The sequence below is a fragment of the Ictalurus furcatus genome, chromosome 23, assembly GCF_023375685.1.
Source record: "Ictalurus furcatus strain D&B chromosome 23, Billie_1.0, whole genome shotgun sequence".
In the NCBI taxonomy this organism is placed as follows: Eukaryota; Metazoa; Chordata; class Actinopteri; order Siluriformes; family Ictaluridae; genus Ictalurus; species Ictalurus furcatus.
This window is the reverse complement of record NC_071277.1, coordinates 10,800,695-10,828,168: the sequence shown is the minus strand read 5'-3', so window position 1 is coordinate 10,828,168 and position 27,474 is coordinate 10,800,695. Positions and strand designations below refer to the sequence as shown.

The 27,474-nt window shown below is 37.5% G+C and overlaps 1 protein-coding gene across 1 annotated transcript in view; it reads left to right on the top strand.

The window, feature by feature from the left end:
• Positions 1 to 27,474, top strand: part of sycp2l (synaptonemal complex protein 2-like) — a 46,350-nt gene that overhangs the window by 181 nt on the left and 18,695 nt on the right. Inside the window, exons 2-23 of the mRNA XM_053610962.1 lie at positions 98 to 217; positions 2,197 to 2,715; positions 2,873 to 2,897; positions 2,978 to 3,063; positions 3,193 to 3,278; positions 3,609 to 3,643; positions 3,781 to 3,923; positions 4,047 to 4,099; positions 4,210 to 4,255; positions 4,401 to 4,493; positions 4,814 to 4,874; positions 5,044 to 5,213; positions 7,733 to 7,760; positions 7,862 to 7,904; positions 8,555 to 8,588; positions 8,663 to 8,709; positions 8,795 to 8,852; positions 21,100 to 21,149; positions 21,310 to 21,385; positions 21,470 to 21,596; positions 21,735 to 21,781; positions 22,044 to 22,149. Of these exons, the coding sequence (XP_053466937.1) occupies positions 2,614 to 2,715; positions 2,873 to 2,897; positions 2,978 to 3,063; positions 3,193 to 3,278; positions 3,609 to 3,643; positions 3,781 to 3,923; positions 4,047 to 4,099; positions 4,210 to 4,255; positions 4,401 to 4,493; positions 4,814 to 4,874; positions 5,044 to 5,213; positions 7,733 to 7,760; positions 7,862 to 7,904; positions 8,555 to 8,588; positions 8,663 to 8,709; positions 8,795 to 8,852; positions 21,100 to 21,149; positions 21,310 to 21,385; positions 21,470 to 21,596; positions 21,735 to 21,781; positions 22,044 to 22,149 (1,516 nt within the window). The 5' untranslated portion in view covers positions 98 to 217; positions 2,197 to 2,613. The remainder of the gene's footprint in view (positions 1 to 97; positions 218 to 2,196; positions 2,716 to 2,872; positions 2,898 to 2,977; positions 3,064 to 3,192; positions 3,279 to 3,608; positions 3,644 to 3,780; positions 3,924 to 4,046; positions 4,100 to 4,209; positions 4,256 to 4,400; positions 4,494 to 4,813; positions 4,875 to 5,043; positions 5,214 to 7,732; positions 7,761 to 7,861; positions 7,905 to 8,554; positions 8,589 to 8,662; positions 8,710 to 8,794; positions 8,853 to 21,099; positions 21,150 to 21,309; positions 21,386 to 21,469; positions 21,597 to 21,734; positions 21,782 to 22,043; positions 22,150 to 27,474) is intronic.

The window sequence follows — 27,474 nt, the reverse complement described above, 5'->3', positions numbered from 1 at the left end:
ACCGAGCTTCTATCTAGGTTAACAACCGAGGCTTTGTCACCCTGTAACATACTCATGAGGATTCATTTAAATGCATTTCCCCCTTCTGTTTATGCAGCTTGCAAGCAGACTGGAGGCTGCATTCGCCACTAACAATGTCACTGCAGTTTTTCTATTTATTATTGGAGAGAAATCATCAGTGTCTCTGATCGATCAATTGGATGACGTTGCATGCAGGGTATCTGATTTCAAGACACTTTTTTCTTTATATTTTGCATGTATATAAAGGGGTTAAGAACTGGACATTCATAACAAAAAAATTCTTCATAATGACATTTAATTCATGACTGCTAATTAACAGCTCTTCCTGAGTTGGTGTGTTAGAGCAGGGAAAATACTGTAATGTGCATTATAGTAGGCACTCAAGGACCAGGACTGAGAGTCTGTGTATTATTTAGTACGGTTGTATGAGCTTTTGGGTAGAGCCTTTGACCGTTTAAGAATATGCGCAGACTACTTTTCATATAGGCCTAACAAAGGCAAGTCGTGTTTTATCGGGTTCGTTTCGCCTCAATTGATGATGATGGTTATTTAAAAAATTATATATTTGAGTCCAGAAAGAACAATGTCTTACGATTAAAATAATTTAATGAAACTATTAAAATCATTAAAGTATAATTGACAGAAACAAAGATAGGATAAATAAGATGAGTTAAAACGCTCACATCCTATTATTTTAATAATAATCACAAAATAAAATAATCGTTTATTTCACTATTGCTATAATAAATTGCGAAGTTGGTGTGACCTGGTGCGTCCCAAGCAGGGTGTCTTCCACGGAGACCCTGACCAGGATAAAGTGGTTAATGAAGATTTAAAGTAATTTGAACAAGTCATATATTGCATTTACATTTATTCATTTTAGCAGACGCTTTTATCCAAAGCGATTTACAAATGAGGAAATGCTAGCAAATAAAATATTGCAATATTTTATGAACTATATATGTTTTTCTGAAGTGGCTGATCGTGGGGAAACCTACTATTATTTAAACAGAAAAATGTCTTTAGAAACAACTTATCATGCAGGCTACTCATAATGACTTAGGCCTATATATGTTACATTAATCACTGACGTAGGTTTATTGTTAATTTAATATGTTGCAATTTGATTGGCATCAACTAGGTGGTTAAATAAAATTAAGTATGCAAAACTCCTTAATAATGACATTTAATTGGCGTGATTTGAAGGTAAAGTAGGCCTAATTCTGGGGATGTTTTGCCCGAGCTATCCCTTTTCTTGAAATTGTTTGTCAAATACTAAAATCGATATTGAATATATTCGCTTTTAATTGCGGTTAAATTTGTCATCAACAATTACGTAGTAAGCCTATGAAGCACATTTCACCGGAACAGCCCCCTTCCCATCTGAGCCTCAAAAGCATAGACAAATTTTTGATAAGAACAATATTTTCGTTTTGCGCTTTTTTTAACAAACCTGTACGGTAATTATAGCCCGTTGCTGCGCACATTCTGCGCTTATTTATAATGCAGAAATAGCGTCCTGCGTTCGTTTATAGATGTTCTTATAACAATAGGCTACCGCAAATATTTTTCTGCTATTTTGTCTACTTTATGACCGTCATTTTCTAAGAAACTGCTTAGAGCATGAAACTATAGGTAGCTTATTTTTATAGGCTCTCTTATGATCAGTAAATGCCTCCAGGTTTAAAATATATAAAGAAGCATGAATATATGGGGGTGCAAAAGTGAAGTGTGCATGCGGCAGAAACACTTGGTACGACGCCTCAATAGCTAGGACAATCTTTTTTTTTTTTTTGTTCTTTCTTTCTTTATTTATTTATTTATTTAAATCTGCATTAAAAAAAGATTGCTCGTGTCCTGAAGATGATGGGGCGATAAAAAGAAAATATCTTCTGGCAGCTGATGAAATGTAACATTCATAGAGGCTTGCTACATTGGAGTGTGTCTTGTAAATATTACTGTATGCATAGAATGTAGTGCTATGGATGTACATTGTAGATCCATTTGGCTTTCAGTCCTTTATCAAACATTGCATTTGAGGGGGTTTTATGTTTTCTCTTATTATGTGTGCAAAAGGATTAGAGTTAATTTTTCCACGTGCTCTTTTGAGTTAATATTGACTGGATGTAATTGTTTTGGTCCATCTGTCCAAATTTGTCCATTTTTCTTCCACAGGATCTGCATAAACATGAATTCAAAAATGTTACACTGATATTACGGGCGCTTGAGCAAGTAATCTCCAAAGATGAAGACTGCATCAATCAATTGGTGTGTCAGGGGTTATTGGTCAAGATAAGTGTCCCCTTTTATTTGCCTTGCAGATTTGAAAAAGATATTTAAACAAGTCCCACAGATACAATGACATATTTTATATATACACACACGGTTGGTGGTGGTTTGAGGCAGAATGGAATAGATTTATTTATTTGGACTATGCTGAAGACCTTCAATCTGTAGTTGATTATATATTTGTATATAAAAATGATGTACAATAGTAATGTACCTACAATGTTTGTTAAAATGTACTCTTGCGGGGGCAGTGGTTGTTCTAATAGTCTAACCTAAGGTCTTTCCTTTCTTTTTAAACCATACATGCTAAATTGGTTTGAGATGGTTTGTGAGCATCTAAAAGTGCTGCAGAAACCAAACAAGGCTCCAATGCGGCTCATGGAAGTGTTCTGTGAAGTGTCCATGGTAATGAGATATATAGGCCAAAATTACTCAAGCCAGTATACATTCTGGATTCAGCAAATAGTTTTCTTAGCTGTTCATTTAAGAAAACTTGCCTATTTCCAGCCACCTCTCACCTGGGATTTTATGTGTATTCTTATTTTTTCTCTCTCTCTTTCAGAGACTTTGCCAGAGCAATGCTGAAGGTGGCCACACAGACATTTGTTTTTTTGTTATTTTAAATTTCTGTGTTAATGTAGCTTCTTCGTGACTTTGTATGTGGCAGGCAGCATTAAGATTTTGGAGATTCTTTTACTGAGGTTTGGAGCTGTTGTTATTGACCAAGATGTACATTTCAATCTTCGTCTAGAGGTAGGTTTAATGCCAGAATGTTGTAAATGATGTACTGTATAATTTAAGGTGGGCTAAGTTGCTCATAATAGCCTACAATAACTATATGTACAGTATACAAATTTCATTTGTCACCCTCTCTCCAAACAGGCCATTAAGACAATAAATTCAATGTTGGACAGTGCTTCAAAAGACACTCGTAAAAAAATATGTCAGTCTGATCATAGTTCTCTGCTGTAAGTTTCAGTATAAATTACTTGTATAAAACAGATGTTTATATGTGTATAAATAGTGTGTGTGAACTATATAAAAGCAATTAACATTGACTACTAAATATAGAAGTAAATGTAATGTCATTTGCATATTTCATAGAAATTCTGATTGTTACTGATGGACTAATAGTTGTAATGTAAACTGATGTTTACCAAATACTGCCTCCTAGTGGCATTCGGGTTTACAATACAGCTCACTACAACGAGTCATACAATGTTTTTACACATTTTATTTTAATGCCTACACATTTATGCAGAATTTGAATACTTTTGTTCATGCATTTTTTTTTTTAGAGAGGAGTTTGCTAAAGTGATAATTGATGTTGGTGGTAGGTCATCCTTTCTCTTCTATTTGTTTTAAGTTCTCAGTTCAACATACTTGCCATTGTCTGTTTTTGTAAGTGTCAGCTCAACATGTTAAAAATGAACTTTTCAAATGCCTCAAAGTTTCTATTTTTTTGGTTAGATTATGAAATGCAGGTGGCCATTTCCGAGGCACTCTGTCGGATGACGCCAAAGAAATTAAGGGAGGAATTGGTTGGCAAGTGGTTCAACTACAGAAGCTTTGCTTCAACTTTCACAACAATAAGAGTTAAAGAGTTTGAAACGGTATGTAATACAGTAAAAATCTCCTAAATCTCATCCCTGTAGATAACAATTCATCAGAATACCAGAATGCCAATAATATCTATGTCTGTATTGCTCAGTTATCATTAATGCCTTTGTATAAAGGACTGTAGGATATTTCTGAATGAACTCAACAGCTATTTTGGGAGCTCAAGAAGGTATGTGCTTTATGTTTGTATTAGTATTCCAAAGTAATACAGCAGTCAGAAATATTTGGTTCTATTTGTGAATGTGACACCCTTATTTTCTCTAATATGTGCGCACACAGAGTGTTTTCATATCCATGCATAAGGGCATTTCTAGACACCACTGAGGTAACTTACTACTTTCATTATTTACCACTTACTTTGTGTGTATAATAAAATAAATTTGAACTTTTGCATATAGAGAAAGGAAACAGCAAAGTGTGATTAGGCTGCTCAAACATTCTCCTTAATGCTTGTTTTTTGGTTGACTTAGTTGTTTAAACCTGAGGATGAACTTTTGCAGAAGTTCTGGATAGACTTCAACATTGGGACATCTTGCATTGGCTTCTATGTAAATGACCCACAAGTGAGTTTTGATACAAACTTAGTACGTGACTTAAATTTGACATCAATTAAATCAGCTTTGTCATTTCTGGACAATTCCTACAAGTTTGTTCATAAGAATGACTTTTCAGTCGTAAATGTTGGGTTTAGTTTATATCCAGTAAACTTCACATGACCTTTATAACATGCCTCAGTAAATAAACTTTAACTCATAAGAGAGGTTGAACAACCTTCTTTTGTGAAAAATGTTCTGATTGTTATACACTTTTTTTTTTTTTTTTTTTTTTTTTTTTTTTTTTAATAAATAAAACTGGTTCATGACCTAATTTCATCTATTTATAGGAAACCCTGTGGGAACTTATTCATTTGCCTAAAGAAGCTGTCAGTTCATACAACTTACAAGGTGAGTCAAAAGCATCATCTATGGCCTGAAAACAAGGCTAGCATTAAAAACAAAGTTATACTTGATTATGCTTTTTAAGGTTTGTGTATGTGAAGTTTTATACATGGTTTTGTTTTTTTTTTTTGCTATGCAATGAATTTTTGAGTAAAACTTTCCTTCCTCTCATTAGAATGTGATGATCAGAACATCTTGAACATTCACATGTTGCTTCCTGTGGGTCATGGACAGATCACTGGAAAAATGGTGCAGATTACCTTTGACTCTAAGCATGATATTCAAACTGCTGTGAACAAAGTCTATGCTGGAGGAGGTGAATTACAGCTGCTAGAGACGGGAAAGGTTTATTGGCTTTTTGTAAATATGGATATGATCGGTCAACAGTATTTGATTGCCTGACTTGAGGCTGTATAATTCAGTAATGGTAGATGCAGCTGTGAGATTTGCTATGCCAATAAACTCTATGACCCATTTCAATCAGATTTCACCCTTTCCACAGTACTGAAACTGCTCCCGGGGGCCCTTACTATTCTCACTCTTTTGGATCCTAGTTCTGCTATTGACACCATTTCTCACTCCATACTCTTATCGAGGCTTTCAGCCTTGGTATCTCTGGCACTGTTCTCACCTGGTTTGAATTTTATCTATCTCACAGACTATACATTTTTATATATATATATATTATATTTATATACATAATATATACATATTATATATTTATATAATATATATTATATTATATAATGTATATAAATATATTTTATAATATTTATATATATACTATATTTAATATATATATTATATTTATATATTATATATATAAAATATTATATTATTTATTTATATATATATAATTTATATATATTTATATATTATATTTATATATATATATAAATTATATAAATATTATATATTTATATAATATATATTATATATAGTATGTATATAAATATATTTTATAATATATATGATACATATTTATATATATACTATATATAAAATATATATTATAAATAGTATGTATATAAATATTTTATATATATTATATAAAATATATATTATATAATGTATATAAATATATTTTATAATATATATTATTTATATATATACTATATATAATATATATTATATTTATATATAATATATATTTTTATATTTATATTATATATATAAAAATATTATATGTAATGTATATAAATATATTTTATAATATATATTATTTATATATACTACATAATATATTATATTTATATATAATATATATTTTTATATTATATATATAAAATATTATATTTTATATATAAAATATATTACACACACACAAATCCTCCACTTCCCCCCTTACACATGGTGTTCCTCAGGGTTCAGTCCTTGGCCCGCATAGTATGTGTAGTATGAATACAATCCCAGACATACTACATTCACCATTTTGTCATTGTCATGCGACATTTGACGTCATCATAAACACTAAAATCTTAAAGGGACCACCAGCTTAAAGCAACCGCACACAACGGCAAAATGCACAATCGGGAAAGTCGACTGAGTTAGCAATTTAATGTGGGCAGTGTTTACAGGCTGAGGTAAATTCTTTGCCGTTAGCTTGGCTGACTAAGGCATCATGGAGATCACAAAGTTTTCAAATGCTGTGGCAACTGTTTTATTGTTTAAACCTTCAACAAGTTAACAATTTATTCAGGTATTGCTAAACAAGTCCTGTTTAACCAAGGTTTAATACTTAAAAAGAGCCGACCCACTGTCTTGCGTGAGTTTTTCTTTCTTTTTATTCTGAGCTCGTCCACACCAGTCCTGTTGCTCTATGGGATTTTTGACTAGCGTAGTGTCCATCGGTTGCATACTGCAAAATCTCGCCGGAAGCGGTATGCCATCTGGGTATTTCTCGCCTACTGAGAATTCGGACATACTCCTGTAGCGTACTTCTTTTCGCCTACTGTGTAGTAGGGTAGTACGCGATTTCGGATGCAGCCATGGTCTTCATGATCACTGCTATGCCGATGACACACGCATCTAGATCACCACTAGCGCTCACTCATCCCATTCACCTCAGCTCTTAGCTACCTGTATTACTGGCATAAAACAATGGTTGACTTACAATTTTCTAAAGTAATGCTTATTGGCCTCCATACGCTAATTTCGAGAAAATCTGATTTCCATGTAGATATTAACTGTTAGGAACCTTGGTGTTACTTTTGGTCCCTTCCTTTCATTCGAACCACACATTAGTTCTGTTGTTAAAACCACCTTTTATCACCTCCGTAATATAGCTTGCCTCAGTCACATTCTTAATCTTAAAGATGCACTTATCACGTCCTGTCTTGTTTATTGCGATGCCCGTTTTATTGGTCTACCATCAAGAACCCTGATCTATCATGATCTAACCCTTTCCATTATAAATTGACACTAATAGTGGAACTGTGAGGAATCTTGAGCAAGTTCTAAGTCTAAGAAACAAGAATGTTCAAAATCTTATATGTCCATGTAACTTGTCATGTTACATGAGAGAGACAGAGATGGCTATGCCAGCATAACTAAAAAGGTTAGCCAGAAGATAACACACACGATTGTACCCTGGGACCTAAAGCAGTCTGCCAGTCTCTATGCCCACGAATCCCCAAATCTCCACCATTACATAAGAGCAAAAGCTATTGACAAAGGGTTTGAATAAGCAATGTTTTTCAGCGTAAACTTAAAGATTGAGACTGTGTCCGAGTTCCAAACACTAACTGAAAGCTGCTCCATAATTATTGTCATAACTCTTTAGTTATCCAGAAAAAGGTACTGTGCATATCTAGGTACCATATGAAATACTAATTGTATAAATTGTTTCTGCAATGTATTTGCAGCATGCTGTATTTAGTCAGGAAGACTCAGGTTTGTGAAATGTCATTATATGCCTCAACATATATAATATCTAACATACTTTTTAAAGAATGACATGTATTTCACAATACAGTAAACTGTTCCTTATTCAGGAATTCCAATTACTCCAACTGAAATTAAACAGACATTCACCAGGTATATATCTCAACTAGTATTTAGAAAAGTGATTTTACATTCTGCATACTGATTGAAGAAAGAAGTGCAGCATTTTCTATAATTATAGTTATAGCTTGTGTATTTTTCAGTTGATTGCCAGAAAAACAGGTTTTAGAATAAAACGCCGCAATAATGAAGCAAAGCAGAGGCACCACATCCTGGAGGTGGGTTTGTCATGTAGCAGTTGTGCAACAAGTCAATCTGTCATTAGTTATGAATTTCTAACAGGCATACAGGACCATTGCCAAGCAATGTCAAAACTGTTGGCAGACACCATTCCTTCGCCAGTGATACAGTGTAACACCATTCCTTCGCCAGTGATACAGTGTAACACCAATTCCATGCTGTTGGCATTTATGAAACTTAATCTTGTACAACATACCATAATTATACATTCAGAGATCCATTGATTATATACCAGGATACCAGGCAGTGGGGCCTGCAAATGGTTTTGAGCTGTTTTCCTGTTTTGTATTATTCACATGTTTGTGTTCCAGTCTAATGAGTGCTGCCATTCTTTTTTCCATTAGTATATTATACGGATGCATTAAGACTCTTGAAATCGGTATTAATTCTTTGTTGACAAATTGAGACATTTTATTTAAATTGATGTTCATTTTTCGTTTTAGTCCTCCTATCACAGAGACTACAAGAAAAGCTCAAGTAAGTACTGATCTTAACTGTACAATATGATTTGAGAACTTTTCATTTTTCACAACCTTTTATCTTTTTCCCAGGGTTTCTATGCTCTTCAAAGTGGTCCTGGGAAATGGCCATCACATAAGTGAGATTAAATGTCTGCAGATTTTTTCCTTTTCTATATACTTTGATTAAAACAGTAACACCACATCATACTTTTTTATGTATAGGTATAGGACGTTCCCTACAGAAGACAAATATTCTCTAATAAATGATTCCAACACAGAGGTATGCAGCTGTGCATTCATGCATGCTAATCACAACATACATAAATATTACAGCCAAGTTATTTAAAATATAAACTTTCAGCAATTATTGAATTTTTCAGGTTTCAGGCAGGCAATTGACTGTTACATACTTCCCCCTCAATGAAAGCTTAAACATAAGGCTTTACCTTTTGAACATGAAAAGTATCTCTTTGACTAGGGTCCTCTAGAAAAGACACTGAACAATTAACAGGGCCAAGACATTTAAGAATTTTGGCTGGACCTTTTCATTTGGCAGCAAGCTTTGCCATGAAACAATCACTGGCATGGGACAGAGGATGAGTACAAACCCAAACCAAGTCACCAACTTGGTAGTTGGACTCTCTTCTTCGCATAAACCAAGGGCAGATAGTACTTGTCCGTTGGCTAATTTGAAAGTCTGAATCAGCTGCCCTCTGTGACTCAACTGTCTCCAGTACGTTTCCTGTATGAGGGACAGTGAACTTCCTGTGTCAAACAATGCCTGAAAATATCTTCCTTGTAGTATCAATGGAAGGATTACCATCTTCAAATCAATTGGGCTAAAGGATTGAACAGATTGCATGACAGTCTGTATGGGGCTTATGCTTTTGTGTGTCTGCATTTACCCGACTCCAGTATTTCTTTGTCTCTTCGAGGTCTCGTTCAATTTGAGTACCTATGTTGACTCCTGTAAGGTTCCTCTCAACAGGCTTGCAAGATGGGGATTGCAGTTTCTTAGAATGGCCTGTACAATCTCCTTCTGTCATCTCCTTTTTTACAGTGGAAACAAGGAGCTCTATAATGATAGGCGAAGTCACCAATAGATTCCCTGGGTCCTTGCTTTCTTTCCAGCAATCTCTTAGCTGCTTCGGCTTCATAGTTGTCATTCAACAAAGATTGTAGAAAAACTTGTTTAAACTGGCTCCAGGTGTGAATTGATCTTTGCTCTGCTAACCACCAGTCTTTAGCTGTTCCCTTTAAATCTGAGGCGAGAGAAGCTAAGATTTCTAAATAAGAAAGGGGTCTGAGGGCAAAATAGTCTTCACACTGATCAACAAATGAAACTGGATCATTTTCTGTGTCTGTGCCAAATTGGGGAAACTCGACTTTGACAGGAGGGTTATATGAAGAACCATGTAAATTATTATGAGTTAGGGGATAGCTGAAGAGGTTGAGTATGATTGGGTCTAGTTGGAGCTTTTGAACCAGTAGAGGTGCTTTAGTGAAGGAGGAACTGGAGTAGACACAAGACGAGCATACAACGGTAACTTGGCCTGGAACTGAACATCTCTTCGTTTTAAACAATCCATCATTGATCTACCCAATTCATGTACACTCAACTCAAAAATATTTGACTTTCACACTCTTTCAATCCTGTAACTTAACTTCTCTTCCAGGGTCCTGCATTTATCAGTTAACTCTCGGTGTAGACAACATTGACTCACATTCTGGGTGCACCCTTTGAGATCTTCCTCTAAAGTTGAGTCATTTTGCCAATTCATCCATTAGGGTGGGATCATGGAATTTAATGGCAGCTTCCTCTACAGGAGGAGGTGGAGGAGGAAAAGTTAGGTCAAGAAGGGAATCTGAATCACTGTTTTCATCCGAGTCAACATATTCACTGAAGGTAATTATGAGCTCCCTCAAAGATGGTGGGTCTCATCTGGATGTAAAAGAACCAGCAGTGAAGTACAGGATGAGCACAAACCCATTCCTGACGTCAGGGAAAGAGACTGACATCTTTACAAAACAAAAAAGTACAATAAACAACAAACTAACAACTCAAAAATACAAAATATTGAAACACTACAGGCTTGCAAAAGGCCTATACAAGACACCACTCTAGCATAGCCTTAACTACTTAGAACCAGGTTGTTACAGGTAAGGTGGATTTGTTCTTTGCTTATATCCAAAAGATAGTGTTTGCAGGTAAAACTAAGTAATGAATATACAAGAGTAACTGTCTTCTTTCACGCATGTATTCAAAATTTTTAAAAAATAAAGAACCATATGATAAGGACCCCACAAAGTAACGCATCAAGAATTTAACACATTGAAACAAGAATCAATAAGAAGCACAACCATACAACGTGAGATGGGAAAAAGGAACGGACAATAATATGATGTCCAAATACTATAATAATAATAATAATAATAATAATAATAATAATATGATGTCCAAATACAGTCTGATTTGGTGATGGCATGAACACAGATGGTCAAGACAACTAGTCAGTTGTGGTAATACTGAAAACAGCCTCTTGGCAGTTGCAAAGATGCACCAAGGATCACAGTCAGTACGTTTACATGGACAACAATAATCCAATATTAACCCGAATAAGATAATATTCTGATTAAGAAACTACCATGTAAACGGCAATTTATTACCTTAATCCGATTAAAGTCATACTCGAAGTAATCACAAATCGAATTAATACATGTGGAGTACTCCTGTTTTAGTCGCATTATCGATGTGCATTACAGACACATAAACACATTAATCACACTAATGATGTCATGTGGGAGTTTTCACCGCATTTTGTGACCAGACACGATCACACATGGCAGTGCTCAACATTTTACGGCAAACAAGAGAGCACGGCTGTGTCCGAAACTGCGTACTTACCATTTATATAGTAAGCGAAATACATGTATCTCGGCTACTATTAAGTAGGTAAGTACGTGGTTTGGGACGCCTTCAAGCAGTCGTCTATTTGCACGTACAGCATGACAAATAATCCGTAACAATTTAAAATAAAAACGCCCAAAACTGTATAAGGTACCATAACGAAGACTACCTGTATGTTGGTACGTGAAATTCTGGAGGGAACGTCAGACGGCGTGGGGCGGTGACGTAATGACGTGCCATTAATCGAACTATGTTCTATAACATGTAGAACGGGAACATGAAAGGAGTATTCTAAAAGCGACTCGTGTAAACGCCTTAATCACAATATTGTCTTACTCAGAATAAGGTCAATAATTAGATTACTGCTGTCCATGTAAACATAGTCAGTGTTAAACAAAGGTCAGCTCTGTTGGGAGTAGCATCTTACCCAGAAAATAAATCCTCTATAAAAGAAATAAAAAGATTGGTATATGTGGGTGGACAGTATAATTTATAACCAAGAAATCTTTCCTTCTAATTCAGTACTATACACTTTTACTCCCATTAAGGATTTTAATCCTAGCACTGATTTTTATTTTTTTTTTCTGTTTGCTGATATTTTGTAAGGATAGCAATCTTGCATCATTCTAGCATCATTCTAGCAGTTTTAATCTTATCTACAGCTTCCTTTAATGATTTGGTTACTCTTATTGTATTTAGCATGTTCATTCTGATACATTTAATCATTACTTTATTATATTCTTTTCTTCTCCTTACCTGTCAACTTTCTCTTTCACTGTCCATTCCTGAAGCCTGTCCCAAATCTTTTTTCCTTTTCCAACTTTCCACTAAAATCCAATTGCTACTTTGTCAATTTTCAGACTCCCTGCAAACAATCCATCCTCCATCTCCTGCTCAATTCCGGAATCTACTTCACTACCTCCCATCTCTGCTCCAGTCACATCCCAGCATTGCCAACCACAAAGTTCCTTTGTGAGAGTCTGTTTTTATATAGGGCTTGTGTGAGATTGGGATCAGGTGTTTCTCATCAGTATTTGGGGAGAGGTATTGGGATTGTAATCTGCGAGTGTGACCATTTTATACATTACTACAGCCTTAATTTTTTTTTTTTTTTTTTGTCCATCTACCAAATATGAATTAAAACTCTTTAAAATATCATCACTAACAAATCAAGTTAAATTATGGACTATTTACAAATAAAGTAAAATTGGTTGACTGAACAATATTACTGATTCTGAGGACATTCATCGTTTTAAATGTGAATTAATCAGGGAGCCATGCACCAAACCATATGTACACCGCCACAGTGGATTTGAAATGAAGTGTAGACTTTCAGCTTTAATTCAGTGGGTTTAACAAAAATATTATATTAACTGTTTAGGAATTACAGCCATTTATTACAAAGTCCCTCCATTTTCAGAGTTTCAAAAGTAATTGGGCAGTCAACCGATAAGCAGTTTCATAGCCAGTTTTGGACCATTTCTTCATTATTTCATGACAAATTAAGTAGATAAAAAGGTGACTGGACAAGATTCTGAGGTCATCTGCAAAATAAAGTTTCTCAGGATCCATAAGTCTTATCCGCTGAACTTGGGTATGTATTATCATTATGGTAAATTATCTGTAATTGTAATTTTGATGATAATTACTTAAAAAAAAAAAAAAACATGGCCACCATCAGTCAATCAAATTTTAGCAGGCATTTGACAGGGTTAATACTGAGCCATCATCCAAAAACTTGAATGGGAAGTTCAATTATGGACCCATTACTATCTGATGCAATCCCACTCAAATTATTCACTGACGGCTCTATTCATGTTTTTGCTCACACGAATTAGCATATCTTTTGGAAAATAAGAGACAAGTTTGAAAGTTCTTGTTAGTATTGATTCCTTGGCATTTAGCCCCTCCCACTCCAATTGCGAAATATTTGTATAATACAGAAAATATACTTTTTATGAACTAGTCCTAGGATTTTTGTCAGATTTCTTGTCAAAATACTCAAATGATCAAAAACATGTTAAAAATTAAGAGATATGGCTGGCAATCAACTCGTGGGGTTTATGTACTTCATTAATGTCTGCACAGAATTACACACAACTTGAACTGCATGCATAGCAAAGGATTCTAAGGTGATATGTAAAGCTTGGAGCATAACCATTGAAAAGGGGAACAGTTAAGTTGAAATGGCTATTTCTCAGAACCTGAAAGTCTGATTGTGCTGAAATTTAGTGTGCTGCACTAACGCACTAATCTGCAACTGTATTTTTAATCAACACTGAATTGCTTCAAAAACATGGTCGCCTTCAGCCAATCAGATTTCAGCAGGCACTTCACACAGCTAGCACTGAGCTGTTGTCACAAAATTTACAAGTATGCTGCTCAGCCATAACATTAAAACCACCAGCCTAATATTGACTATGTTTACATGCACATCAATATTCAGAAATTCCAACCTTGAGGAGGGAATGAGGAAGCTGGAGGCAGGCACGAAACAACTCAAAAAGGCACTTTATTCTTTCAATTTTCAGCAGTTTTACTTTATACACGCACATGCATGGCTTGGTGCTTGCTGGCTTTCTCTCTCTCTCACTTGTTTGCGCTCTCCCTCATTTCTCCGGGGCTGTCTCTCCTGAAGGCAGAATGAGATACAAACAAATCACTTTCCCTAATTACACACAGGTGAGAATCATTACATGTTCCCTGCTGGTCCGACCTGCCTGCTCTCTGTTCATAGCCGTTGCTCAACCACGCCCCCGCTACCACATACCCCTACCGCCCAACTCAGGCCGGGGAGCTGTCTGGCCTGCAGCTGACTATTCTCTGCTGCTGGGAGAGTTAATCTGCCCCCATCGTCTGCGCCCCTGGCCTGTGGACCACCTCGAACTTGAATGGCTGAAGTGCCGGATACCACCGAATGATGAAGGTTGGCATCCTTCATGCGGTGGAGACATTGGAGTAGGACATGATTCTAACACTGGGTGAAAGGGCAACCCAGTAGATAGTATTTGAGAGTGAGGACCGCCCACATGATGGCCAAACACTCCTCCTCAATTGTGCTGTACTTGGACTCCCTCACGGAGAGTTTCCAGCTGATGTACAGCATGGGGTGCTCCTCCACCACCTGGGACAAAATGGCCCCCGGCCCTCTGTCCGATGTGTCAATCTTCAGAAAGCCCGCTCACACAGCTCCGTCCAGTGGACTGGATCTGGCGCCCCATTTCTAGTGAGGTCAGTCAGTGTGCTGGTGATGTCCGAAGAATTAGGTACACACTTTCTGTAATAGCAAGCCAACCCCAGGAACTACTTGACCCACTTTTTGGTCTTGGGTCTCAGGTAGGGCGCAATCACTGCTGTCTTATCAATTTGGGGATGCACCTGCTCATGACCCAAGTGGAAGCCCAGATACTGTACTTCCACTCGCCCAATTGTACACTTCTTTGGGTTCTCTGTGAGTTCACTATGAGGTGGGTCCCACCCACCTGCTCTCCATTCACAGCTGACACTTGACCATGCCCCTGATGCCACAATTCTAATTAGTACTGACTCTTTTGAAATCCACAGTCTGATTTCCTGTTTCAGATTAAGACAATATGCTGATTCCCACCCCTGGAATATGCCTTTTCTAATCAGAAATTTGTTGCATATCAACACCATTTTCAGAAAATTGACTGAAAGGGGATGCTCAGTCCAAAAGGAATTGTGGGTGCTAACAGATGCTTAGGTGTAGGCTAGGTATTTAGGAATGGCAACTCAGGCATACTTACAACAATCATGTAGAGTGGCGCTTGAAAGTTTGTGAACCCTTTAGAATTTTCTATATATCCTGCAGAGATATTACCTAAAACATCATAAAATTTTCACACAAGTCCTAAAAGTAGATAAAGCGAACCCAATTACACAAATGAGAGAGAAATATTACTTCGTAATTTATTTATTGAGGAAAATGATCCAATATTACATATATTTTTGCTATTCACATATATGAACTATTGCTTTCAGTATCTGGTTTGACCCCGGTGTGTAGCAATAATTGCAACTAAACATTTGTTGACTGTTGATTAGTCCTGCACATTGGCTTGGAGGAATTTTAACCAATTTCTCAGTACAGAACAGCTTCAATTCTGGGATATTGTTGGGCTTCCTCACATGGACTGCTTGCTTCAGGTCTCTTTAACTTGACCATTCCAAAACATTCATTTTATTCTTCTTTAACCATTCTTTGGTAGAAAAACTTGAGTGCTTAGGGTCATTGTCTTGCTGCATGGACCCACTTTCTTTTGAGATACAGTTCATGGACCAATGTCCTGACATTTTCCTTTAGAATTTGCAGGTATAATTCCGAATTCATTGGTCCATAAATGATTGCAAAACAGGCACAAACCACCACCACCATGTTTCACAGATGGGATAAGGTTCTTATGCTGGAATACAGTGTTTTCTTTTCTCCAAATATAACCCTTCTCATTTAAACCAAAAAAATTATTTTGGTCTCATCAATCCATAAAATTTGGTTTGTCTACATAATCTTTAGGAAACTGCAGATGGGCAGCAATGTTCTTTTTAGAGAACAGTGGTTTGCTCCTTGCAACCTTGCCATTCACACCGTTGTTCAGTGTTCTCTTTATGATTGGCTAATGTTCATGAGTCTATGTGAGAGAGGCCTTTAGTTGCTTAGAAGTTACTCTGGCTCCTTTGTGACCTCACAGACTATTTCACATCTTGCTCTTGGAGTGATCTTTGTTGGTTGACTACTCCTGGGGAGGGTAACAGTGGTCTTAAGTTTCCTCAATTTGTACACAATCTATCTGATTCTGGATTGGTGGAGTATAAACTCTTTAGAGTTGGTTTTGTAACATTTTCCAGCCTGATGAGCAACAACTCTTTTTCTGAGGTCCTCAGAAATCTCCTTGCCATGATGCACTTTCACAAACATGTTGTGAAGATTAGACTTTGATAGATCCTTGTTCATTGAAATAAAAGGGGGTAGTCACTCACACCTGATTGTCATCCCACTGATTGAAAACGCCTAACTCTAATTTCACCTTCAAATTAATTGCTAATCCTAGATGTTCACATACTTTTGCCACTCACAAATATGTAATATTGGATAATTTTCCTCAATAAATAAATTGCCAAGTATAATATTTTATCTTGTTTGTTTAATTGGGTTCTCTTTGTCTACTGTGTGAAAATTGTATGTTTTTAGGTAATATTTATTCAGAGAGAAATTTTAAAGGGTTCAGAAACTTTCAAGCACCACTGTATACAGGAATATTCCAATGCCTGCACACACAAACATCATATTCAGAATATCGCTGCAACCAGAACATAGACCTTGAATTTGGAATTTGTGCATGTAAACATAGCCATTTTGTATGTCCACATGATGTTAAAGAAAATGTCATTCATCAGACCAGGCCACCTTCTTCCACTGATCCATGGTCTAGTTCTGATGTTCACGTGCCCATTGTAGGCACATTTTCACAGTGAACAGGGGTCAGCATGGGCACTCTGACCAGTCTGCAGCTATGCAGCCTCATGCGCCACAAGCTGAGATGCACTGTGTTCTGACACCTTTCTATCATAGCTAACGTGAACTTTTTCAGCAATTTGTGTTCCAGTAGCTCTTCTGTGAGATCAGACCAGACAGGCTAGCCTTTGCTCCCCAAATGAATCAGTGAGCCTTGGGCACACATGACCCTGTCTCTTGTTCACCAGTTGTCCTTCCTTGGACCACGTTTGGTAGGTACTACCCACGGCATACAGGGAACACCCCAAAAGACCTGCCATTTTGGAAATATATGGTCATGTATTGTTGAGGTCTATTGTTCTATGTACATTGGCAAGTACAATGTCATTGCTATGACTGCTTGGACCCTGCAGATACATTTATTATTGTTCTTGTATTGTAGCCCATAGAATGGTTTTCTATGCTTTTTTTTTTGTTTGTTTGTTTGTTTTAATGAAATTTGGCACAGTGATAGTCAGTCTCGGCTACCTTCACAGCAATTTTGGTGTACACCACTCAAGCCCTCTAGTGCCACCAATACATAAAACTTGAACACAGGGATGTGGTAGCTCAGTGGTTAAGATGTTGAACTTCTGATCGGAAGGTTGTGAGTTCAAATCTAAGCACTGCCAAGCTGTCACTGTTGGGCTCTTACCCTTCAACTGCTCAGTTGTATAACTAAGATAATTGTAAGTCGCTCTGGATAAGGGTGTCTGCCAAATGCTGTAATGTAACATGCGTGTACAATAATAACTTTACAAAGCACTGTTGTAGAAATGTTATTCAACTTTTCTCTGATTCTTTGGGCTATGCTGAGTTCAACAGATCTCATGACTGAAATTTCTGACATGGATTTTCCACCATTTTTAATTTGAGTTTTTTTCCTCCTTCACCTAGAGACTTTGTCCAATCACCAAATTTCAATCACAGTACAGTGAGACTATTATGGAAAAAAAAAAAGTTGCTTATCACAGTTTTGATGTCTGCAATGGTTCAACCATAATATGCAAACGAATTTGATGGTGAAGCCACCAAACAGCATGTGAGGGCATTTCTTCAGCAACTGTAACCTATTTTAACCAATCCTTTACATATAACTGAAGGACCTCATCCTATGGGTTTTCAAGAAGTTTTGACTAAATTCACCTCTAGGTGGAGATAATTTGTCATTTAAAAAAAATATCTGCACATAACTTTTGAATCACTCAAAATCAAGATTCTTGTTTCTCTTGATTTCAATGAGTTGTGAGTGCTGCTGATTATAAGGAATTTGTGATTTCAGGAGCAGGAAGGTGGGCATTTAAATGTTTAATAAACTTCTACCACAAGATTTGTCAGATAACAATGTGCACTATATATGTATGTATGTATGCATTGCATCTGGAAAGTATTCACAGCGCTTAACTTTTTCCACATTTTGTTATGTTACAGCCTTATTCCAAAATGGATTAAATTCATGAATTTCCTCAAAATTCTACAAACAATACCCCATAATGACAACGTGAAAGAAGTTTGTTTGAAATCTTTGCAAATTTATTAAAAATAAAAAGCAAAAAAAGCACATGTACATAAGTATTCACAGCCTTTGCTCAATACTTTGTTGAAGCACCTTTGGCACCAATTACATCCTCAAGTCTTTTTGAGTATGATGCTACAAGCTTGGCACACCTATTTTTGGGTAGTTTCTCCCATTCTTCTTTGCAGGACCTCTCAAGCTCCATCAGGTTGGATGGGGAGCATTGGTGCACAGTCATTTTCAGATCTCTCCAGAGATGTTCAAGCGGGTTCAAGTCTTGGCTCTGGCTGGGCCACTCAAGGACATTCACAGAGTTGTCCTGTAGCAACTCCTTTGTTATCTTGGCTGTGTGCTTAGGGTCGTTGTCCTGTTGGAAGATGAACCTTCGCCCTGAGGTCCAGAGCGCTCTGGAGCAGGATTTCATCAAGGATGTCTCTGTACATTGCTGCATTCATCTTTCCCTCGATCCTGACTAGTCTCCCAGTTCCTGCTGCTGAAAAATATCCCCACAGCATGATGCTGCCACCACCATGCTTCACTGTAGGGATGGTATTGGCCAGGTGATGAGTGGTGCCTGGTTTCCTCCAGACATGACGCTTGCCATTCAGGCCAAAGAGTTCAATCTTTTTGTTTCTCATGGTCTGAGAGTCCTTTTGGCAAACTCCAGGTGGGCTGTCATGTGCCTTTTACTGAGGAGTGGCTTCCATCTGGCCACTCTACCATACAGGCCTGATTGGTGGAGTGCTGCAGAGATGGTTGTTCTTCTGGAAGGTTCTCCTCTCTCCACAGAGACATGCTGGAGCTCTGTTAGAGAGACCATCGGGTTTTTGGTCACCTCCCTGACTAAGACCCTTCTCCCCTGATCGCTCAGTTTGGCCGGGCGGCCAGCTTTAGGAAGAGTCCTGGTGGTTCCAAACTTCTTCCACTCACAGATGGAGGCCACTGTGTTCACTGGGACCTTCAATGCTGCAGAAATGTTTCTGTACCCTTTCCCAGATCCGTGCCTCAATACAATCCTGTCTCGGAGGTCTACAGACAGTTCCTTGGACTTCATGGCTTGGTTTGTGCTCTGACAAGCATTGTTAACTGTGGGACCTTATATAGACAGGTGTGTGCCTTTCTAAATCATGTCCAATCAACTGAATTTACCACAGGTGGACTCCAATCAAGTTGTAGAAACATCTTAAGGATGATTGGTGGAAACAGGATGCACTGGGAAACTTTAAATGAGGGCATCTCTCAGCAACGCTTGTATATATTGACATTAAACTTGTCATTTATATTTAGTAACATGGCCTGAAGTTAGGAAACAGGACTTGACATCATTTGCACCTCAAAAGGGCTAATCAAGAAGTGAGATGATCTCAGGTGAGGTATTTTAAGCCTAGACTTAAAGATTGAAAATGTCTCAGTCTTGAACACTAATTGGAAAGCTGTTTCATATCTGAGGGGACTTTGCAGGAAGAAGCTCTGATCCCTACTGTAGTCTTTTCTAGTCATTATTTTAGGTATTGAGAAAGAACTTGCACTTTTTGGTTGAATCTGACATGGTGGCTCACAACAGACCAAACGTTTGCTTGAGTACTGTGGGGTGAAACCATTGAGTGCTTTCTAGGTTGGTAGTACTGTTTTATAATCAATGCAAAATTTTGCTGGGTGCCAAATAGGGATAAGATCAGGTGATATGATCAAACTTTCTAGGTGCCGAATGTAAAAATGAGCAATTTTGGGGAAAAAAAATATTTCGACCATTTGAGACCATTCTAATGCATTTAGATAGTGATTGTCAAATAATAGTTATAAGTTTGTTATATTTCAGTATAAATTTGAAATGTAAATGTTAAAGATCAATGAAAATGTAAATGCTGCATATAAATGTAAATATTAAATGTAGAAGATAAATGTTTTGTTCATATGTTAATTTCTCCAGCCTCTAGGTGTGTCATTGGGGAAAACATTACAGAGTGCACAGGGTTGCTAGTGTCACCATTTTTTCACCAGATGGTGCTAGTTTTGGATTAAGGTTGAGGATGTAAAAAGTCCATGGGTGGCTTTTTTTGGGGGCTGGATTAAAACCCAAGATCTTCTTTTAAAGCAAATAGTCAGACTTAAATTAAGTTCTGCAAATATATTATGTGACAAGCAAAGGGGAAATTTAAATGCAAATGTCTGTCTATGATTTAAAGAAGCATTTCTGTTTTAAGATATATTACAAAGATTCATTCAGAATCACTTGGGACTATGATTTCATCAGTACAACTGTTAAATACTGAAATTAGTCTCTATGATATTGTAGACATACAGAAATGTTGAAGTACGAAAATGTAAAAGGAGGTAGCACATGTAGTGCTAGCTATTCAGGCAGCCAGCTTATCTACCACTAATACATTATACACACACTAGCTTACACTGTCCGCATTTAAATTTCTCTTTATTTGCCATAGCATATGCTTGCAGACATTTATTTGATTTAATTCTAATTAATTGCTTCAAAACATCTGTGACTGACATGCTCAACCTTTTTCCAAAATTGGCACAATTTGGCATATTTACATTTAGTTAAAACATTGAGTGAGATTTCTGTTGTTCAGGTGGCACTGGCTAAAGCTGTTGTCTTCAGTCAGTCTGTCTCTTCTAATGGGTAAGACTGATCATCTTGCACTCAACTGAGTTTAAAAACTTTCATTGTAGATCTTGAATATACTTTGCTTTCCTCGTTGATTGTTCCATTTTATTTATTTATTTATTTATTAATGGTGAGTTTAATGATATTCAATAACAATCCCCCCCCCCCCCCTTAGGTCTGTCAGTTCTGTTAAGTCATTTCCATCTGCAAAATCTACACAAAAGGTTACTACACTTCTATTGTGGTTTGATGTGAGAGGATTTTTTTTTTTTTTTTTATAAATACTTTACAAATTTATTATCCTGAAATACTGTAACTGCTTTATTTTTTAACAGAGGAAAATTAGGATGTTTCACTCTGAAAGTGACAGCTGTGTGTCACCTGGTGAGAGACCTTTGCTTAAATGCAAACCTCAATGTGACTACACCAGGAAAAAAACACGGCTGAAGAGTAAACTCAAAGGTACTGGTAAAACCTAATCAATCCATTAATGAGCTGATATTACTTTCCCATATCTAGAATTGAGAGCCATTCTTCAATCAATAAATAGCTCAGAAAATAGTACAAGCAACTTAATTTCCCTCTCTCTTCTTCTCATAGTTCTCCCACTTTCCTCACCAAGTAGCAGTGAAGAGAAATACTTTAAGGTAATGTTCTCCTCTCCTTTTAATATTAAGACACTATAACCTAATGGCCAATTTAAACAATTACTGTAGCCTTTGATCTCACTTCAATAAATCTGGACTCAAGAATATTCTTCATAAATATTGTCTCATGGAAACCAAACAGTTCATTGTAGTATTTGTAGACACATTTTGCAGTAATAACATCAGTGTTTGTGGTAAATATATATTTAATGGTTTACTTATGTATATTTACTTTTTTTATTTTAATACTGATTGTCCAAAGCAATCAACCCCTAAACACAAAATGGAGGGAGAGAGGTGTGAAGGAATTGATGGGAAGCAGACTCTGGATCTTTCCCACCAACCCAAGGAGCCCATTCTGGATTCAAGCAAGTCACTAAGTTGCATTAAATTTTGAAAAATGTTACTTTTGATCAGTAGACTGTCAATTTTTGCTTCCTCCTTTTGTTTATTAACAAAACATGTTCACTTAAAGGTGTTCTACTTTATCACATTCCAGACCAGGTTGCCACAGCAGATGCTGAAGTCCTTGATCAATGCTGTCTGCAGAGCAGGGGTGTCCAATCTTATTGAGAACGGGCCAGTGTTTGTGCATGGTTTTTATTCCAACCAAGCTGAAGCCACACGTGATGGTATATTGAAAGGCAAGAAGTACTGATTAAACAGGTGGAATCAAGTGTGCCTTCTGCTAGTTTGGAATGAAAACCTGCATCCACACCAGCCCGTTGTGGATAAGTTTGGACACTTTAGAGAGACCAGTGTCCTTGCTAGTGCCATTTTGTCTGTAAATCTGCTCTGTGTACAGGCTGAATATAAAACTTAAATATACAGTTTAGCTCCTAAGTTTACACATGCCTTGCAGAATCCGCAAAAGGTTAATTAAAACAATGAGGGGAAAAAAATGCTTTTTTTTTTTTTTTTATTTAGTGCTACCCTCAATAAGCTTAACAGATGCTTCCATTTAGTCCACAAGACACAAAAATAACTGAATTTACACAAATGAACCAGGCTAAAAGTTTAAATATGCTTGATTCTTCATACTGTGTTGATAAATGATAAATGACTGTTTGTTTTGTGATAGTTGTTCATGAGTCCCTTGTTTGTCCTGAGTAGTTAAACTGCCCAGTGTTCTTCAAAAAAATGCTCCAGGTTCTGCACATTATTTGTTTTTTTCCAGCATCTTCTGACCCCTTTCCAACAGTGGCTATATGATTTTGAGATCCATCTTTTCACACATAAGACAACAGAGGAACTCATGCACAACTATTACAAAAGGTGCAAACATTCATTGATTCTCAAGAAGGCAACACAATACATTAAGAATCAGAGGGGAGTAAAATTTGAACAGGTTGATCAGTATAAATTCTTTTGTCTTCTGGGAAACATGTAAATACTTTATGTAGCTTCTGAAGGGCAGTACTAAATGAAAAAAATAAGATAAAAATAAAATAAAACAAAATTTACACTGATCATCCTGTTCAAAGGTTTACACCCCCCTGTTCCTTAATTTAGTGGATTACCTTCTTGAGCATCAGTGAATGTTTGCACCTTTTTTGTAATAGTTTTGTATGAATCCCTCAGTTGTCTTAAGTGTGAAGCTGGATCTTAAAATCATAGCCACTGTTGGAAAGGGGTCAAATATGCAGGACATGCTGGAAAAGCAAATAATGTGCAGGACCTGGAGGATTTTCCAAAGAACAGTAGGCAGTTTAACTGCTCAGGACAAACAAGGGACTCATGAAAAACTATCACAAAACCAAAAAAAAAGTCGTTGATCATCCAGGTAACAACACACAGTATTCTGAATCAAGTGTATGTAAACTTTTGAACTGGTTAATTTGTGTAAATTCTGTTACTATGACTTGTGGACTATATGTAAACATTTGTTATGTGAAATAGCTTACTCAGGACAGTACTATGTTTAAAAAAAAAATGCAATTTTTATTATCCCTCTTATTTAAAAAAAAAAAAAAAAAACGAACAAAAAAAAAAATTGCAGATTCTGCCAGGGGCATGTAAACTTATGACCTCAACTGTACATGCTGGTTTGCCAGAAATCTATAATAATATTAGAAGTATAGAGAACTCTAATTCTTTAGAGTTTCCCAAAACACACCGTGGCCTGCGAATATGGTCGCCATGAACTACAGATACCAACAAAGGACTAGGTCGCCCTGGTTTTTGTGTTTTGGTTTTGCCCTTGTTTCGTTTTCAAATCATATGAACTTTGCCTGTTTGTGGATTCCGATCTTGCCTTCCGAATTGGATTCGTTTACCTTTATTCCTTTTGATAAACTATCTTTGGTAGTACTAAGGATGTAACTGTATGAATGAATACGAATGCATTATTTGGAATAAATAGATAACATGTTCTAAATGGATACCAATGCAGACGCATAGCAGACACTATTGTATTGTTTTTGTTTTTTTTTCCCAAGAAAGATTCACAGATTATTTGGTTGAGACTGAAGGTGTGCATTGGACTATTAATCATGCTGACAGACCATGCTGGTAGTGCTGGCATTTCTATAGATATTTAATTAAAATAAAAAATTCTAGAGTAGGCCATTCCCACATCAGGTTTAAATATATGTGTGTGTGTGTGTGTGTGTGTGTGTGTGTGTGTGTGTGTGTGTGTGTATATATATATATATATATATATATATATATATATATATATATATATATATATATATATATATATATATATATAAATATAATACACACACACACATACATGCATGCATACACACAAATATGGATGTTCGGAGTGTTAAACAAATACTGAAAATATCATTGCATTATACTCCTACTGCACAGTGGCCCTTAATGAATAATGCCCATAATGAAATGGGCACAGAGATCCTATTGGGTTTCATAAACTGTCACGCCAACGCTGGCATCCACCGAGTACTCCATTTCCCAGAACACACTGGGCATACAAACATGGTTGCCGAGGACTACAATTCCAATCACCTCTCCTCATTGGCATGCTCACACTCACCAGAATACTAATCATGCACACCTGTTTCCAATCACTCCTGCACCCAATAAATACATGAACTTTCACAATGCCTCTTTGTGAAGTAACACTCATTGTTTCATTACTTGACTGACCAAGACTTTGTTTTTTTATTTTTATTTATCCGGCTTAGCTTCCTGGGTTTTGAATTTTGTCTCTATTGCTGTTTTCTGATCACCTGACTTTCTGCCTGCTCCTGATTACAAGTTTGCCTCACATTATGAATTTGTTCATCAGTTTTAATAAACTTTCTAATTACAATTGCATCCCTTTCCGATTATGTCGTGGGACTGATTACTTTGCCAATATCAAGGATGCAGCAGGAGAGCCTGATTGGGGAGGCATGCTCATGGCTCACGGGCAGCTGATGGGAGAGCAGTGGCAGCAGCTCGTGGGCCCTGATGCCAAAGTGAAGCTCCTTTTCCCAAGCCCTCCCTTCCACAATGTCTCTCTGCACTCCACCGACCGATGCCAACACTGGACAAGTTTTCAGGTCACACCTCCTTCTGCAAGGGCTTCTTACAACAATGCTCATTTGTATTCCGTCAGTTTCAACGGGATATGGGGGCTGGAAAATACCATGTACTTCATGAATCTTCTCACTGGCAAGATGCTGAAGTGGACTACGGCAGTGTGGGAACAAAGGAGGAAGCACACCACCTCCTATGAGCAATTCACGGAGCTGTTCTGACATGTTTGGTCACTTGCCTGAGGGCAAAGACGTTGGTGAGCAGCTCCTGACCATAAACCAAGGTGCATGTCTGTTAGCAGAGTTTGCTCTTGAGTTCTTCACAATTGCGACGGGCAGCAGATTAAATGAGCTGGCCTTCATTTTTTGACAAGGGCTTAACCAGGAAGTGCTTACAGAACTGGCATGCCATGATAACGTGCCACTGGACTCCTTGATTAACCTTCCCATTCATTTGGATAATTTCCTCCACAGTTGCAAAGTTCCTAAGCGTACACTGAATCCTGCACCTGAGATCGACCATTTTGAGCCCATGCAAATCAGAAAGACCCATTTAAACATTGCAGAACAAGAATGGTGAAGGAGAGAAAGGCTGTGTTTCTATTGCAGGGAGTCTGCTCATTTGGTGGCCCAATGCCCACTCTGGGTGCAGACCCTGGTCCAGCTCAAGCAAACTGAGAGGACCCCGCACCACCTCAGTTACCCCCTTGGTAACTCTAAGTTCTTATCGCAGCAATCATTCATGCTCTAAGATCAAGCTCTCAGACCACTGAGCAGCGGGAAGTTTCACAGACCATGACAGTGTTCTGAAGCTTAACGTATCCACTCACACTCTGCAACACCTGTCAAGAGTTATGCCATAGATGGGAATCCCATTGGAAATGGAATGGTGCTATTACATACAAAACCCCTTCTGCTTCAAGTCAGTGCCGTACATCAGAAACATATCTCCTCCTTCCTGGTCAGTGTCACCACCAAGTACCTTATTATCCTCAGGATGCACGTTCATAATCCTCAAATTTCATGGGGTGACAAGGAGATCATGAAGTGGTCCTCTCATTGCCATTATCACTGCTTGCAACTTCCCCAACTCGTCTTTGCTTCAACCATGGTGGAAAGTCCTGACACTTTGTCCATAGTCAACATCCCCAATGAGTATCACAAGATTAGAGAGGTCTTCAGCAAAGCCAAGGTGAGTGGTTTACCTCTTCATAGACCCTATTACTGCACAATCACAGTTACCAGGTACAACACCACCAAACAGTTGCATTTATCCCCTCTCCTTTACAGAACAGTGAGTTAAGGAGCATTATGTTCAGGAGGCACTGCAACAAGGCTACACCCGTCCCTCCACTTCCCCAGCTTCTGCAGGATCTTTTTTTCTGGGAGGTAAAAGGAGGGGGGCTTCATCCATGCATAGATTATCAGGGTCTCAGATTACTGTCAAGTGCCACCCTCTGGTCCCCTCTGCACTTGAACTGCTCTGGTCAACCAAGATATTTACAAAACCTGATTTATGCAGAGTGTAACATCAGCTGGATCAGAGGTGGTGATGAATGGAAGACAGCATTTATCACCACCTCTTGTCACTTAAAGTATTGTCATGCCATATGGGCTCTCTTGCACTCCCTTGGTATTCCAGTGCCTCATCATTAACATGTTGGGGAGGTTAGGTTATAGATTGATGACCTTTTGATGTACCCCTCATACCTTGAAACCCACATTCAGCACGTCAAGCAAGTCCTGTTCTTGAAGGGGAGTCCATGGACCCAACCAAGGTGGCATCAGTCACAGACTGGCCCACTCCCACTATAATAAAAGAGCACCCTGACCTTTCTGAGCCCTTCATCGTGGAAGTAGATGCCTCTGAGTCTGGAATTGAAGCAGTGCTTTCCCAATGGTTTGGAGACAAAGCAAAGCTCCACCCAGTGGCCTACTCCAAGAAACTTTCCCCAGTATGGCCTTGGAAATCAGAAATTATTGGCTGTGAAACTTGCATTAGAGAAGTGGTGTCACTGTTTGGCGGGAGCAGTCAATCCATTCATGATCTTCACATACCACAAAAATCTTGGATACCTGAAAACTGCCAAATGCCTGGACTCATACCAAGCCTGGTGGGCTCTGTTATCTGCCCAACTTAATTTCATACTTTCATATCCACCTGGCGCCGAGAATACTAAGTCTTAACTCGCGGTCCCATCT